This window comes from Nymphaea colorata, chromosome 6, assembly GCF_008831285.2.
Source record: "Nymphaea colorata isolate Beijing-Zhang1983 chromosome 6, ASM883128v2, whole genome shotgun sequence".
Taxonomy (NCBI): domain Eukaryota; kingdom Viridiplantae; phylum Streptophyta; class Magnoliopsida; order Nymphaeales; family Nymphaeaceae; genus Nymphaea; species Nymphaea colorata.
Window position 1 is genome coordinate 1,151,312 of NC_045143.1, and position 17,149 is coordinate 1,168,460.

Sequence of the window (17,149 nt, forward strand, 5' to 3'; positions counted from 1 at the left end):
GCTGCTTAGCCCTGGTGTTGACTGCACAGAGCAGGAGAAGAAAAATTATGTCATGTTACAACTTTTTGAGCTCTGCAGGTTCCATTCACTATCCGCAATTTCCTCCTAAATACTCGAAGAGCCTTTCTCGACAATGTTTTCTATTGAAATAAATCATTAGTTTTGAGAGAGAAACGTCTTCTTGAATTCTCCTTCCCCACTTTCATACAGTTGCACGCATGATGAGCGTAAATCATTGTTAGAGGCAGTTCTCCATGAGACTTGAAAGTCTCCCAGGGTCCAGGGCTGTTTTATTGATTGGTGTGCGTATGTCAGCTAATAGAGTGCTTCCACCCACCATCAGCACAGAGGCGTAACGGGCACTTGAATTGAACTTAGCGTGTATGTCAGCTAATAGAGTGCTCCCACCCACCATCAGCACAGAGTGAGAAGGACAAATTACATCAGGTATTATTTTGTGTAATCAGTTTGGGAATCAATTCAGCCAAGCTGCTGCATCAGTTGAATTTCTTGTAAATCAGAAAAAAAAAAGATACTGAAAATTTGTTTCTTGGGAAAAATAAATAGAAAATATCTAAACTTTATTAAAAATAAGAAAATCTTAATATTTAAAAAATAATGAGAAAATTGGACCGTTGCACCCTTCAATCGGCCATTTAACCAACCACCGGCTTGATTTGAGCCGGCCAATTCAGGCCCGATAATTATAATGAGATAGACATAGGGATTAAAAAGTTTGGTTCCAGTACAAATCCAGCATCTACTGAATCCAGATTAGTAAAATTTTATCTAATGGAATACAGATTCAGGATCCGATCCATACCTGAACTTTTTGAAAGCAAATGAAGATCTGACAGCATAAGATCCGATATTTACATCTAATCAGGTTGGATCTGGACTCAAAATCGGATAAAGTCATGAAATTGCATGTCAAATCCTAATCTGATTAATCTGATGTTCTTTACCTGACAAGACTAAATGGATCGGATTTTGAGTCCAGAATCAGAAAATTCGTACCTGTTAACTACACGCGATATCCACTACTCAGATCCGAGAGACCTCGGTTAAACTTCCTGCTCGTGCTTTATCTACTCATTCTCCTCGTAACCCAAGCCGGAGAAGTTTCTTTTCTAATCAACTGAAGAACGCTGCTTCCTCGATCTGCCCAGTGTCTCCTGCTACCATCGCCCATTGAATCGTCGAGAAATTGTTCTTTAAATTATAAACAAACTAATTCTTTCTTTCTTACTGAAAATGGCAGGGAATGTAACTTGCAGAACCCACCGCGGACCTCGAAACACATCTAAGTTAGGGAGTTTAGCACCACTACCATCATCGATTCTCTCATAGGATGCCTCTCTCTTACCCAAAAGATAATGAACCAAACCAAATCTTCTTCTTTTTTTTTTTTTTTTAATGTTCACGACTTCATGGATAAGTTTGTGTTTCTCTATATTTTTTGTCTAACATGTCAGTTAATGAACCTTCGTTTAATCGCCTCGTTCTCTAGTTGTGAAAATTCCTGAGAGAAAACAGGTTTATGTTCTGTACACGCTTTTGGAGTTGTCACCTGTCCTTTCTGATACCAATTAATTCTGCCATTAATTTCTTGTGAGCAAATTTTGTGCCTAAAAATGATTTTTTTTTTCTTTTTAACTCCTCTATACTAACAGTGGATAAAATAGCATTAAAGAATTGAATCCTCAACTGCCCACGTTCTTGCACTATCTGTATTTTGGGTCGGAATAAAATTCAAAGCCCTTATTCAGGTCAGCAGGAGGGAACACACGGCTTGAGTGAGAGGCTGAAGAGGTCTGAATAAAGTACAACTTTTATGGCATGCCACCATTTGTAGTTCAGTAGAGTAGCATCCACGTGAGTTGCGATTTTAAAGCTTTTATTGACAAGGAGATGAACTGATGCTATTTGTTGGTTCAAATTTAACATTCAAGGCCGTGATGGTTGTCTTAAATGGCCTTCTAACATAGAGCCAACGGGTATCATCATCAACCTCATCATCACCATCATCATCTTCTTCTTTACTTTGATAAATTCTTCAATAGCTTTTAATGCAAATCGTTTACCTGACAATCATCAGCAAGAGCACTATAGTAGGTTGGCCTTCTTGGTTTGAAACTATGATTAAATGCATAAATGTAATATACATGCAACTGAGATACTATAGTTCTACGTGAGCAGGTGACCCAATTTGTTGGAAAATGCTGGAAGAACTTTTACTTGGGGGAATATTTCTCTCCATAATGGCGGATTTGTATTAGATGATATTGAATGGCATTGAGATCTTAGCGGATGAAAAACATCCAAAGAGAGAAACCCGAGGGAGACACACCTCAGATTCCATAAAAACAGTAATTACATGTAAAAGTGGATGAAATTTTCTGTGGACAACTTGTTCACGGGTTTAATAAAAATGGTCATTCATAAATTTTTTTCCACCTTCGAGCTTATTAACTTACTCTCCACCAACATTTACCACAGCCTAGGACATAGATGCGGTGAAGGGAAGAATCAACTGACACTGTTGAAACACCACACAAATGGGTCAGCACCGCAGGTAAAAACTCAGCTGCCTCAAGGAGGTTTTAACCATTTCTTTTTTTTTTACCACATGCAGTTAAATGGGTCAGGACCGCAGGTAAAAACTTAAGCCGGGCAGATAGTGACCAGTGGTCCTGTGGGGTATCATTCTGATCCTCTATATGGCTCACGTTGAATGTGAAACAGCGCATGACAATACATGTTGGTCGTCAGACCCTGAATGTGTTTCAGTTTTTACAGCATCCGGCCCTTCTGTAACGAGCAGCACAGTCTGAACGTAAACAGTCTTCCGCACAAGGAATGCTCCCAAAACTTCTTTGTTTCGCAAAGGACTCTATTCATTTACAGGAAAAAACCCAAGATTCAAACGACCTCCTTCATTCCACCCTTCATCCGGAAAGAAAGAAACAACATTCGACTACAAATCTTCCGGTTGGAGACTAAAAACTAAAAACGGGATCAACGTTTACAAAGCCTCCTTCCTTTTGAATATTTAAAATGGGCCCCAGCCACACGCACAAGCATGCGCGGGCGTACGCACACGCAGCGTGCTCACAAGAGGCAGCATTTAATGGCTTCCCCTTTCCCTCTAAACTCCTCTAACGGGAAACGATTCCAGAAGGGAAGTAGCAGAGAACCAACCCTCTGAAGCAGTCTCTGTGACTACTGTGTGACGGCTGGAGGTGAGGGAGGAGACGAACGGCTGTCTTTCCAATGGCTTTCCGGGTGTTTGTGAGTTGTGTTTCCTTTGTTGCAGTTGTTTGTGTACTTCTTTAGCTACTCCTTGGTTCTGTTCTTCCTCCTCGATGTTCTCCTTAGCTCAGCTTCCGCTTCCGTTGAGTCGCGGGGAGCTTGCTCCGCGTGGCGTTGATGCTGTGCGTTGGCTTCATTTGTTTATTTAATTTCTGCTTCCTGTGCGTTTCCTTTGGTGGCTTCTTCTGCTGCTGCTAATGCTTCTTCCCGTCCTTTCCGCACTTGGTTCTGTTTTCGCTTCCCATTGGAGAGCACCGAATGGTTTAGCGAGCGCCAGACTCGTTTCACCTTTTCGTGTTCTTTGGGTCGCATTTTTTCATTTTTCTTTTATATAAGTTTGTGCTGTTTAATACAATCATTCATGTTGCTTCTACTTCTGCTCACCCGAGCGGAGCCTCCGACATCGGTGTGTTGGAGAACTAAGGAGGGGATGTTCGTTGAGGGTAGGAGGTTAGTGAGCTGTGCAGTGTGTTCCGAGTAGTTTTTCCTTGCAACTTGTTCCTCTGTACCCTTCGTTTTTGTCCAAGGCTTCGTAATGACGGAGTTTTATGATAAGAAGAAGATGTACAGTCGAGGCCGAGGGAGCAAGGAGGTTCAGAGTGGTCCTAGAGACACTCATGCAAGCGGTCAAGGTCATTTAACGGATTCTGGCCCATGAACTGTTCCCTTTCATCGTTTTCTTCGGCCTTTAGTACGTTGATATTTTTTCCCTCTTGTGAATTTCGAGCTTTTGTTGCATGTCTCAACCGAACCCTGCGTTAGCTCTTTCTCTAAATTTTCGTAGCCAATATGTCTAAACGTTGCTAAGAATGTTAGAACGATTGTTTGAAGTGTTTCTTACTCAAGCTTATGAAATTCTGAGAAATCGATTTATGTGGTTCTTTGTTTATCTTTACTATGCTTCCAGTCTTATTTGAAAGAATTGATGAATGATGTTTTAGTTAGAAATGGTTGTCTTTGGTGCTTTTCCCACCATTTTTTTGTTCATTTTCTTGAATATGCAGACTGCAGGCAAACTTTTAACCCCTAAATCTTTATTTCTGTAAAGGGATTTGCAGTGTGCCATTATAATTTTTAAGTGAATCTAATTGCCATTCTTTTGTTGCTTTTTGCTACGCAACATTGTCTCTTCATTAATAGGTTCGTAACTGATCTTCTGCAGCAGCTTCACAAATCTGATGGCTTCATTATGTTTATGTCACATATAACTTGCACATTTTCTTTCCAGTTCTCTTTTTTTTTATGAGAAATGCTGCTAAAATGGCATTGACTGGATACTTTATTTCCAGGTAACGACCTTACTCAGAAACATATGGATTGGACATTGAAGATGCTGAAACCTACTTCTGGTGATGCGGTTCGTCCAAAGAAACTGGTAACCGCCCATGGTATTTCTTAAGGAGTTGGAGTCTATGAAAAAAATACTAAGGATAATGATCTGAAAGCCGTGTCTTTCTTTTTAAATTGTGGTTATTTTTCTCCAAAAAGCTGCAGTCCACATTGGTAATTATTGTATTTGTATAGTTTTGGATGGATTTCAATCAGGATCCTGAGCAATGGTGGTTTAATAACATTGAATTGATGTATTTGAGGAATTCAGGAGGTAGTTAGTCTTTGACTTATAGCAGAAAGGCAGACATGAGAACCAAAACATTTAGTATCTTGTATTTGGTAACTCCAAGAATAAAGGCCTTTCACATTTCTAATTTCCTAAACTAATATGACCTACCTCCAAATACAGGGCCTTAATGTTCTTCTTTTGGACTAGGACCTAAAAATAAACTGGACAAGCTGAGTTGTTCAATTCTGAATATGCATGACAATATTAGGAGAAATCAGCTTCAAGATTATTTGTTTTAACCTGATTTCATTAATCATTGCTGTAAAATCTAGAACAACACAGTGACAGCTGCGGTTCAGTGTTGGACCTGATTGCTAAATGAATACTTATATATCATGCACATGAAGGAAATTTAAGAGTGTGGGGACCACAGATATGTGACATAGTAAAGACTAAAGAGCATTCTGTCACATTCTATGTCATAGTTGACGTACAATGAAAATACTTTTCCATATTACGTTATACAAGGTCCTGTCAGATATTCCTTGTGAGGTGATACAAGTTGCACAATGCCACCATGTATTTACGAGATACTATCAACTTTGTAAAGTGTCCTTTTTCATTGTCAAGTAACATGCTTGGAATATATCATACTCCCAAAGATATTCTCCTCAGGATTCATATTCGGAAATCTCCTTCTGAGCAAAAATAATTTGAAATGGATTACAATTCTGGTGTGGTCTAGATGGATCTGACTTTCAGTGACAGATTTGGATGCATTATCTGTACCTGGATCAGATAGGGAAACATGTCCTTAGATTATCTGGATCCTGGCTGTTGGTTTAGTATCATAGATAATAATAATATAAAGCCAGTACTATGCCTCTTTCTCGGTTATGCAAGGACTTGCATAGCAACTGGATCTGGGGTTCCACTATGTGACATCTATTATATCATTCCAATATTTGACCCTCTTTACAACTAAGAGATTGTGACAGGACAAGCACAAAGACACCCATTACCTGTTTCATTCCTGTGAAACAGAAACCCGTGAATATAAAACAAGTGATTGCAAACTAGCTGTTTTTGTATCAACTACCACTTGATTGATTTTTCAACGACTCTACGAGAACTTCTGGTTTTCGAACACCACAAGTATGGTTTGATTTAGGAGCTGATACCTCTTCTATAAGGCAAAAAAGAAAAAAAATGGAAAATCTATTGCAAATGAAAATGGATTTAGAGTGTGATTTTGCAAGTTAAACTATGCGTTTGGTTCATGCCTGCCTTTTCTCATTTTGTTATTGAAGCTTATAAACGTTATGTTTTTATTATTGCAAATTTAGTGAAAAAAACTGTTGGCTTTCAAATTATATTATTGATTACCGCATGGTGAAGGTGAACATTGTGGAACTGCATGAATTTATGTTGCTTGTTAACTTAAGACCTTTGTTAGCTAAGATACTTGATAGAGCATCTTACCTATTTGCTGTCAACAAGTTTCTCTGCACATCATTAACTTGCTTTTCCTTCATACTTCATGGTTGTCTGCTAACCAGGTATCTTTTGGACTCTTGAATGCATGATTTCCAGCTTGCAAATGAACCAAGGAAAGCTTCTTCAAAGCCTGTGAAAATGCTAATTGCTGAAGAGGCGTCCAAAGAAGCGGAATGTAGACATCATTCCCCAAGTATTGTTGCAAAATTGATGGGACTTGATGCATTACCTGGACCAGAGAATACCTCAAAACATAAGAGGAAGACTGCGGAGACCTCATATAAGAAAATGGAATTTGGAAGGCAGAAAAACCAGTCTGAGTCATTGATTCATGCTTACCAACGGTACCCTAGAAATACCTTATTGTCTGAGAGGCACCCATCTCAGAGGTATGTCATGGAAAACGAAGAATTTAAAGATGTATTTGAAATTCAGGAGATGCCAAGGTTCCACAACCTATGTTATCCAAGATATCAGGATAGTACTCGAAGCTCAAGGCTATCAGAAATTGACATGGTATTTGTCAGGCAGAAATTCATGGATACAAATCATCTCTCAATTGATGAGAAGCTTCAGAATTCAGAAGAATTCCATGATGTACTGGATCATCAACACTGTAATAAAGATCTCTTTCTGAGAGGTCTCCGAGAACCTGACTCACTGTTGACAAAGCAGTCAGTTCTATATCATTCCCCATCAAGTCATATTGCAGCTTTGAAATCGTCAAAGACGACGGCGGAAGCCAAACTTTCAGAGAATTATAGTAAGAACAACATTTACTGGAAAAGAATGTCTGAAGGCGGAGTAGATATGCAGGGCATGTCTGGTAGCTTTCTGTCAAACCATGATACTGCCCACTTTTCCTCTGGAAGGACATCTGGTTATCCTTCAGGTAGGTCAGGTCAGTCATGTCAACCTACAAGCAGTAACCATCTTACACCTACAAGGATAGTTGTTCTGAAGCCTAGATCAGTACCTCAGCCTGGACTTTCGCCATCCCAAGGCTGTGTGATGAATCACACAGAGCAAAGAGTTCAGCAGACTAACAGCCAGGGGACATTCGAGGAAGTGATGAACTGGCAAAAATTATCAAGAAACAGTTCAAGGATGAATAAGAGGTCTGTCAGGGTAAGCTCAAAAGGTTCAAGGGAAGTGTCTAGAGAAGTTACTAGGAAATTGAGACGATGTGTGGCCAGGAGCTCCTTCAACATGCCACCAATGCTGTCATTCGTTAGTGAAGAGCAACCCTGCAATGTGCTGACAGCTGGCTCTGCTCATGAATTGGAAGTATCTTCATCCCCTTATGGAATGATATGTCATCAAAACAACAAATTGATCTCCTGGCCATCTTATCCAACAGATACACCCAAGAGAAAGGAAGCAAAAAAGGAGCTTCCTGAAAGGAGGAGATTGTCAACTGGTGGTGGGAAATTAGGAGTTCTTGGAAGGAGCCTTAGCACATTGGATGAGATGCTAATCCTGCATGAGCTGAAGACTGAAAATAAAAAACCTTCACTAACTTTAGGATACATGATTGGCAAGGATGGATCTTGCAATAATTCAGTTAGGGAAGAGGAAACCATAGACTGGCACAGCGAAGTAGCTAGAAGTATCAGGGATTTTAAGAAGGCAGGCTATGCTGCAGACATGTCAAGGCTTAGGTCATGTGCAGTTTCTACTGAAGATCGTGAACTTGCAAAGGCAGTTCGAGGATTTGGTTCTGTAAACAAAATTGTAAATGATATGATTTCAAGGGAAATGATCATGCCAGGGCCTCAATGGCCATTCTCAAGAACACACTCTAATCTGAAAGAGAAAACCTTTATGGGAGATCGACATTCAGATGATTACAAATCCCATTCATGTCAGCTTGTGAAGCCAGACAATGATCACCAGAACTCTAGCAATGACTTCTCAGTCATGCATCACTGCTGTAGTTTGGATGGCCAGAGGAGTTTCGAAAGTGAAATGTTTTGGTATGACAAATGCCCAGTAAATTTTTCTAATTATCCAGGTGAGAATTCTCAAGAATTGGTGCCATCACTTCAAGCAAGGAACTTGAAGAAGGATTCTTACAGCCGTGATTTGCTGAATTCTGATAAGAACACTGCTGAGGTTTGGGTTTTCACTACACATAGGTGTTTATATCTCATGGCATTATATGCTTGTTTTGTTGTATCCATTTCATCTTAGTGTACGACCCTGATTCTCAGGTCATGTCATTAAATTGTTTTTATGCCTGTTATTTGCGTCTGATTAGTTTTTTTTTTTCCCCTAATAATTGGTAACAAGAGAAAATTGCAATTGCAACATGATAATCAGTCGCATTCCAGGTGGCATAGAACCCTGTAGCTGGTACCCATCCCTTTGTCTATGCTAGCTAAAGTTTGTGTGGAGGGTTGGCCTGTGACATTTGAGCTCTAACTGCTTTCTTGGCACCCAAATTGCAAGCCCACTGTACCAATCACCTTGGGCTATTTGCCTGCAATCATTTAAACTGTTCACCGTCATGGATCTAGTAGGTTTGGTTCACAGTTACAATTAAGAAAGTTGGTTGTACCGATGTAACTTTTCAAATGAGTTCTGGTTTAAGCATGTACCTAGTGGACATATGAATGGCATGTACATGCAAATCTCAATCCACATAGCTACATTTGGTTTCAGATGATCCGGCTGACTTCTCATCATACTTAATTTGGTGTATTGACCTGATATAATGGTGGGTCTTGTGTGTCAACTTTTTAATGCATAGTTGCCCGAGCTTTTAGGGCCTCATTGCCTCAAAATTTATTAACCTTGTCGGTCCTCCATTTCATGTTTCTTCTTTGCCATAGCTACATTTGGTTTCAGATGATCCGGCTGACTTCTCATCATACTTAATTTGGTGTATTGACCTGATATAATGGTGGGTCTTGTGTGTCAACTTTTTAATGCATAGTTGCCCGAGCTTTTAGGGCCTCATTGCCTCAAAATTTATTAACCTTGTCGGTCCTCCATTTCATGTTTCTTCTTTGCCTCGCTATGTTTAAGTACATGCATGACCATTGGGTAGAATCAATTATGGGTCTTCCTCAAATGTTCTGACTTAATTGATATTTCGAATTGTAGGTTTTATCAACAGGAAACTATCTATTGACATCACCAGTTCGTGAATTGCCCAAAACTAGGGTTCCTGATATGAAAGATGACTCTCCGCACAAAGAGTCTCAGGAACAACTTAGTCCTGTTTCTATTCTGGAACCTCCTTTTGAAGAAGAGAGCTCCGGCTCAGAATGCTTTGAGAAAATTAGTGCTCATCTTGTTGGTGAGATTGAGTAATTTGTGGGTGTGGCTGCTTTCCTAAACATTGCAAATCGTTGTCTGAGTTTTGCCTTTTACTTCCCATGCAGGTTTGAGAAAGCAAGTGCATCTGCACAGAATGGAATCATCACATAAATATGCAGAAGACGTGGAATTTGAATCATCAGCAGAAGAGGATTATGCAGCTGGATGCCTCGATTGCTTTGATCAAATGGAACAAGCAGGTCTGGAAGATCAAAGGGTAGAGTTCATGTTCTTGCGTGATGTACTCACAAGTTCTGGCATTTGTGGTGATCAAAATCGCCTAAGTGCATGGCATTCCCCCGATAGCCCATTAAATCCGTGCTTGTTTGAACAACTGAATCAGAAGTACAGCAAGCGGGAGAATACAAAGGACATGTGGGTACAGAGATCACGAAGGCGACTTCTGTTTGATCGTACAAACGCAATGCTCAAGGAAATTTTACAGCCAACTCTGGGTTCACATTCATGGACACAACCACATGCTAGGAATGGGATGATGCAACGGTGGGGAGTGCGGCAGTTGGCTGAGAAACTATGGGAGATCATCCAGAATGATGAGACTGAGAGCAGAGGGCTTATGGAGATTATGTTGGCAAAGAATTTGGTCAGAGATGTTAAATGGCTGGAACTAAGAGATGATGTCGGTCTCCTTGGTGCAGATATTGAGCAAGCTTTAATTGGCGACTTAGTTGTAGAGATGGTTAACGACTTGTATAATGTGACATCACAATCATGTCAAGAAAATTTAAGATGGTGAATACTGAATAGTCTTGTGAATTGAATTACTGCTTTGCGTTAGTTTCTGTGACTACTCTGGTATTTTGCTCTTCGAGGGGCATGTTTCTGTACACTATTCAAGCCTTGTTAGACTTGCATCTTTGAAATTAACCTTCTGATTGCTGGGTCTTTTTCCTCAACAGCTCGGCTCTTAAATATCAATGTCCTTTCTTTATGACTAAAAACCCATAGAGGGAACACCTGTCCGATCGCTTTAGCTTTATCTGGACAACATCATGAGAAATCTCAGGCGCTTTAAGGTCAACGTCATCCAGCTTATGTGGCTTGAGAGAAGAAACCAAATCTGTGGTTCATCCTGCTTTAAAATGGAATTGCTACACAAAAGTTCCTGTAGAACTAACAAGTCAGTTTGATAGAACTCTACCATTAGACTACGTGATTGAATTGATGATAATCGATCGTATATGCATCATCAACATATATTGTACATCATCTTAACCATCGATTCTGATGAGAATGCCAAAATTATTTTGAGCAAACATACTTGATGCTTTTTAAGTAATTCCGGACGGGGTCGATCGGAATTCAAAACCAAAGTTCCGGAACGAGCCGCGCGCGTCGCGTTTTTCGCCGCCCAAACTTTTTCCCCTTTCCTTGTGCAAGAAGAACCCCTCTTCTCCTCCATTTTCATCTGCCCGTTCGCTGTGCAGTGCGTCAGACTGACCACCATTTGCAACTTGCCTGCAACTCGCGAGTCCTATCGGCCGGTACAGCAGGTATCTCTCTCTTTCTCTCGCTCGCTCTCTCTCTCTCTCTGCTGGTGGAGGCGGAGACAGGTAGATGAATCCAACTAAACATTTTTTGAATTCCAGAATTCTAATTCTCTTTTTCATCAAAACATTGTGAAAATAGCGGTATGAGCCGATTCACATTTCTCTGTACCAAGAATGATTCACCGCCGACTATGATATCAGTCACATTGTTCCAGATAGAATAGAAACCTGGTCAAGAGTAACTGAACCTGGTTTCTAGCATGCGGAGGGGCGTGGCCCGACGACTCCAGTGGCCGCTTAGCATCTTCTTTTGTTCCTCCCGCCGCCTCCATAGGAAAAGTGTCTACCAGGGTTCCGGGAACAGGAATAACCTCCATGAGCGCCGTCACAAGCCTAACTCAGAAGAGCCGCTGAGAAGGCCCATCCCCGTCCTCTCCAAGATCAAGGACGCCCGGACTCCGGAGGGTGCCTTACTCATCTTTAATGACTACCAGCAACGTGGGTACAGGCACGACTATCCTTCCTACTCGGCCCTCGTCTACAAGCTCGCTCACTTTGCAGAGTTCTCCGCCGTCGACTCTGTCCTCGACCGCCTCGAGCATACCGACATTCGCTGCAATGAGAAGCTCTTCGTCGCCGTCATCCAGCACTATGGCAGGGCGTCTCTCTTCCAGGAAGCGGTCCGGCTCTTCAATCGCATGCAGCGCTTCAACTGTTCTAGGACGCTCAAGTCCTTCAACACCCTCCTCGACGTCCTCGTATCCGGCAGCCGCTTTTCGTCGGCGGAGCGCCTTCTCAAGCAGTCAAGGCACTTGGGTTTTCGTCCTAATGCCGTGACTTACAATATTATGATAAAGGGCTGGTGCGATTCCGGCCGTTGGGATGACGCGTGCAAACTGTTCGACGTAATGGCTGAGAGAAGGATTTTGCCGACGGTAGTCACTTACAATACACTGATCGGCTTTTTATGCAGACGGGGGGATTTGAGCGAGGCTGAGGGGGTGGTAGATGATATGGTGAAGAGAGGAGCACGACCGAATCAGACAACGTATGCGCTCATCATGGAGGGTTTATGTGAAGGAAGGAAATACCATGAAGCTCGGAAGCTTATGTTTGATATGGACTACAGGGGATGCAAACCGGGGTTGGTGAATTTTGGCGTATTGATGACTAGTTTGGGGAAGAACGGGAAGATAGAGGAGGCAAGAGATTTATTGGTGGAGATGAAAAGAAGGCACTACAAACCAGATGTGGTCATATACAACATTCTGATAAACTATCTATGCAAGGGAGGAAATGTGGATAGTGCCTATGATGTCCTAATGGAGATGCAGATTGAGGGTTGTCTACCTAATGCTGCTACGTACAGGATGATGGTTGACGGATTCTGCACGGTAGGGGAGTTCAGGAGGGCGTTGGGTGTTTTGCATGCAATGTCTATATGCAGACATAGTGTCCGGGTTAGTACCTATTTCTTGCTTCTAAGGGGACTATGTGAGTGCAAGGAAGAGGAAGGTGCGAGGTGGGTGATGGAGGAACTGGAGCGGAGGAAGATTGGTGTGGATTTGGACACTTGGGATGTCTTGATTAGGTCACTATGTCTGGGGGACTTGATGACCATTAAATTGCTGGAAGAGTGTACTGATTCTTAAGACAATGCACTGTTGTTAAGCTCCCACGATTTTTAGTTTAATCATCCTTTATGCTGATTGAAGGTGAGGAAGCAAATTTTTATGCCAATTGAACACAAATGCCATCGAACTGTTGTATAAAACTCGAGCCGTTTCCTTGTAGGAATGGATAGCGACACCAGATGGGGCTGCCTGTCCTGTTATAATCTGTCTTATAACATGTTGGAAAGAGTGATATTTATGACCTTGTATTGGCGCCATTGACGTTCTTATGAATAAATAGCCACTGATTATTGTACAGTTGGGACCCTGAACTGAGAGGGCAAGTACGGATGAATTCTTGAAAATGATAATTCAATTTGAATTTTTTGTGGTCCACAAGCTTATTTCTATCTAGGTGCACTTTATTAGCTTCCTCCACTTTTAGGAACCTTTCTCCTCTATATATTCTCCTGTATACTTCTTACCTTAACTGCACCTTGGTTTTGTACATAAATACAGTACACTATACATGTTGTCAGACACATTAACATGTGTAATAGAATGGCACTCAAGTAGGTCTTCAAGTTTATAGATGCATGCTTGATCACTATTAACGGCTGAAGATAGTAACATTGTGCTTAATTTCTATGTCCTTTGACAGAGGAGCTATAGAACATGAAATGTTTTTAAGCGTTTCATATCAATAAAGGATAGATGATCAATGATTTAAAATGGTTATCGGTGATTTGGAGCCTGTTCTTTTTTCTTAATTTCATCCTCATCATGCTCAACATCAACTTTCGTGTCCCGCATGTGCGTTGGATTTACATCTTACAGAGGAGTTCAGATTGAAGATAGAGTAGCAGTGTTGCAGGAGAGGAATATGCTTCCGCATTTCCATCTGCCGCCTTCTGGCCCTTCTCCCTGCCACAATGGGTAGCCACTCTCTCCTGGATAATTCAAATCCCTGAAGCCTTGACGTTGGCAATGATAGCTCAGTCTCTGCCATTGAATTACTGTCATAAATGTATTTTTTTTAGTTACACTGTTGCGGACATCGTCTTCTTAACAAATGAACTGCATTAGTTTCTAGATCAACTAGGTGCTCTTGTGCCAGCTTCTGTAGCACGCAGAAGTGTGTTTGATAGCCTCTGATCTCAGATCTGAAATCCTTTTTATGTGACTCCAGAGTAAAAAAGCACCGGATTTCATGGTTATGTAGAAAGAGAATTTTGAGATGCTTATGTGTGGGCAAAATCTAGAGAGGGATCTCACCGTAAATCCTCGAATCTACGTTCCTGGTGATCTAAAATCACCTCCGATTTCACATTGGAGGTAAACAAATGCCTCGAAACTCTGCAAACTGTTTTTAGTTAACTGCTAAACGGATTGAGTGTTAGCCTGCGGCCCGGCGCCCCCGGTCTATGTTGGGCTACCTTGACAAACCCCACATTTTAGTTCCTAGCAACTCATAACAACTCCCATACCAACCACTCCAATTTGATCGTGCCGAGTCACCTAATCCTTGATGAACTCATAATTTAACAATGGCGTCTTCCTTCCCCAATGGTCCTCTTCACCCTCCAAATGTTCTTTGCTTAAGCTACCTTGCCCAACTTCAATTTTTTCGTAAATGGTTGGTCGACCCAACTCCATGGCTTCCCTCCTCACCTCTATTCTCTTAATATCAGCAGCATTTCTCTACAGTGCCTTGGCCCGAACCCTTAGCCAAGCCATTCCGACCCAAACCGTGCCACTCCCGAACACAGTCGATCCACAAGCGAGCCCGCTGGCCGGCACCACCGAACCAAAGAAGCTTTCCTTCTTCCTCCACGGTGTCCTCGGTGGGGACCAACGGGATTTCACGGCGGCTCCAATCCCATTCGCCAAGCCCGCCGGAGTGCTCCCCCCAAAGGACGGAATCCTAATACCGGACGCCAACGTCGTCAACGATCCATTGGCTTCCGTCGACGGAGGGGGCGCAGAGCCGGCCGTCGGTTTCGAGACCGGCGTGGTGACTGCGATTGACGGAGACTTAACAGAAGGCCACGAGGCAGGGTCTCCGACGGTGGGCAGGGCGAAGGGCATCTACGTGGTGAGCTCGGAGGATGGTGGCGGGCCTCTGATAGCCTTGACGGTGACGTTTTCCGTTGCCGGAGGAGAAAAGGATAGCCTGAGCTTCTTTGGGGTGCACCGCATGGACGGCTTGGTTTCACACGTCCCGGTGGTCGGAGGTACCGGAAAATACGAGAACGCTAACGGATACGCCTCGATAAGATCAGTGGGCCACATCGACGTTAACGGCGTCGTTGATGGGATGATCACGGGGCTGAGGTTCACAGTGCACTTAGATTACTAGCGGTCTAGGGCAAATTCAAGGGCGCAACGGTCATCTCTGTTTATTGCCAATTTAAATCAATAACAATGCAAAACGTGTTATAGAAGGATACACTTACGTTGCAAATATTTGCAATTTATTTGAGGTTTTATAATATTCGCCAATCTCATAGCTTATATGTGCTTTTCAAGATTTAGGACATGTACTGGGGATTTGATGAGAGGTCAAGACAACTCTTTTCTTTGCATCCTCAAGATCTAGGCGATGATTTTAATGACCTTTTTTTTTTCCCTTACAAACAGTGGAATAAAACAAGCTGCTAACAAATTGATGAGTTTATCATTAGTATAACATTATAAAGAACTGTCACACAGTTGGCTTGTCAAGATCCAACTTTATAAAGATACAAAATAGTGCAACTACTGACTTAAGAGGAAGGGAGTTTGATGGGGAGGTAGGAGCATGCTGAAATCATTAAAGTTCTCCACTCGTGCAAAGAACGGTCATTATTTTGTTCAAAAGAAACAATCAAGCAACAAAAAAGGTTATACCAATCTCTAATCCATTGAACAATTGAAAGATGGGATAGGCCAAGACATAGAAATGAAAAGCAACCAGCCGCTGCGTGGATTGATCATGAACATATGGATCCTTGTTAATTGTTGCATTATCTACCCCCCTTTTGATTGTGCGCTTCTGATATTCTCTAAAAAACTCCAAAGGATAGGGATACAGATTTCTCTAGCAAATGATACTCACTGGTAACAAACTGATAGCGAAAGCAAAAGTTTGGTAATGGAATGGTGGAATACAAAATGCATGTAGTCACTAGTGGAGCAGAACTTTTCTGTGATAAAAGTGTAATGGGCAGCACATAGATCATCCAATATTGATCACCAGCAATTGACTACTCGGATTCCCTGTCTGACAAACAGTTCTTGGAGCTAAAGAGTTACTGTGGATTCAGGCTTCATTGTAGCCTCTTACAGATCAGGACCCCACAACCATGCCTGTTCAAGGTTTTTAGGTTTAACTGAAGAGCATTTTGCATATGAGTTGCTCTGTGATCAGGTCTCCCCCTCCAAAAGTCGTTTTACCTTTCCTGAAAAGGATAGACCAACAATTTGTTCTCTTGACATAATTTGGGAGAAATCTACCCAAGTCCAGCTTCGACATTAAAAAGCGAAGAAGAAAAATCTTAACATGTCATATTAAGATCCATTACAGAAAGTGACACCATTGAACCATTACAAAGAGGAAAGGCAAACAGAGTTTTTCTGTCAGGAAAACGATTAAAATTGACGAAATGGTTGTCAGTAGCATAATTGCAGTTGGGGAGGAATAGAGGGTAAGTGAGCGATGGTCGTCATCATAGTTGCTGCAGCATCTCCATCATGACACTCGCATGCCTGGCATCTGAAAGCATGCCCAACTTGCTGTGGCTGGTCTGCGGGTGAAGATTTTAAAAATAAGAGAGGGAGAATGGAGATGCTCAACCTCACCATCTTTCTTTTTTTTTCCTAAACCTTCATAAATTTGAACGGATCAAAAGCGTTGGCGTCACAATTCAAGCTCACCACCAGGAAAAACCATTAAAGTGATTCATCCACCTTCAGAGCATGAGTTTCTTGCCTCCCAATTTGAGTTTTCGTGATCTTCTCACATCTGTTCAAGTTTTTCGACGAAAATGAGCAATCAGAAGTTGAATTTGGTGCAAAACTTTCTTGCAATTCAGAGGAATGTATATCCAAATAGACGAATTGGGTAATAATTATTTGTGATCAGTTCACGTTCAAGAACTTCGAGGCTTTATACCACAATTGAGTAATCTTTCCTGCGGCAGAGCAGGAGCTACCAAAGATGGGAATGCTACGGACAAATCTCTTAGTTATACATAAACCTACCAAAATGCGTGGCCACTAACCCTCTCGGGTGTTAATTCGTGTCGAATTATCGTAGTTGAAAGTATTAGTGTCACAAATATCTCCGTTTT

At 41.7% G+C, this 17,149-nt stretch overlaps 3 protein-coding genes across 5 annotated transcripts; all 3 read left to right on the forward strand.

Moving 5' to 3' along the window:
- The first annotated feature begins 2,958 nt into the window (after positions 1-2,958).
- LOC116256280 (uncharacterized) lies at positions 2,959-10,611 on the forward strand. Of its 2 annotated transcripts, none has more exons than XM_031632601.2 (5): positions 2,959-3,291; positions 4,602-4,687; positions 6,467-8,485; positions 9,479-9,674; positions 9,760-10,611. In XM_031632601.2, the coding sequence occupies exons 2-5, from the start codon at positions 4,625-4,627 to the stop codon at positions 10,449-10,451; spliced, it is 2,970 nt and encodes a 989-aa protein (XP_031488461.1). In that variant the 5' UTR covers positions 2,959-3,291; positions 4,602-4,624; the 3' UTR covers positions 10,452-10,611. The 2 variants fall into 2 exon arrangements, with proteins under 2 accessions (XP_031488461.1, XP_031488462.1); XM_031632602.2 differs by having other exon boundaries at positions 2,959-3,242.
- Positions 10,612-10,858: 247 nt separating this feature from the next.
- LOC116256281 (pentatricopeptide repeat-containing protein At1g07740, mitochondrial) lies at positions 10,859-13,136 on the forward strand. 2 transcript variants are annotated; one of them, XM_031632606.2, is made up of 2 exons: positions 10,859-11,208; positions 11,345-13,136. In XM_031632606.2, the coding sequence occupies exon 2, from the start codon at positions 11,466-11,468 to the stop codon at positions 12,855-12,857; it is 1,392 nt and encodes a 463-aa protein (XP_031488466.1). In that variant the 5' UTR covers positions 10,859-11,208; positions 11,345-11,465; the 3' UTR covers positions 12,858-13,136. The 2 variants fall into 2 exon arrangements, with proteins under 2 accessions (XP_031488466.1, XP_031488467.1); XM_031632607.2 differs by having other exon boundaries at positions 11,421-13,136.
- Positions 13,137-14,451: 1,315 nt separating this feature from the next.
- On the forward strand, positions 14,452-15,177 carry LOC116255868 (dirigent protein 18-like). The gene has a single exon (XM_031631948.1). It carries the CDS (start codon positions 14,452-14,454, stop codon positions 15,175-15,177), a length of 726 nt encoding a protein of 241 aa, XP_031487808.1.
- The last annotated feature ends 1,972 nt before the right edge of the window (positions 15,178-17,149 follow it).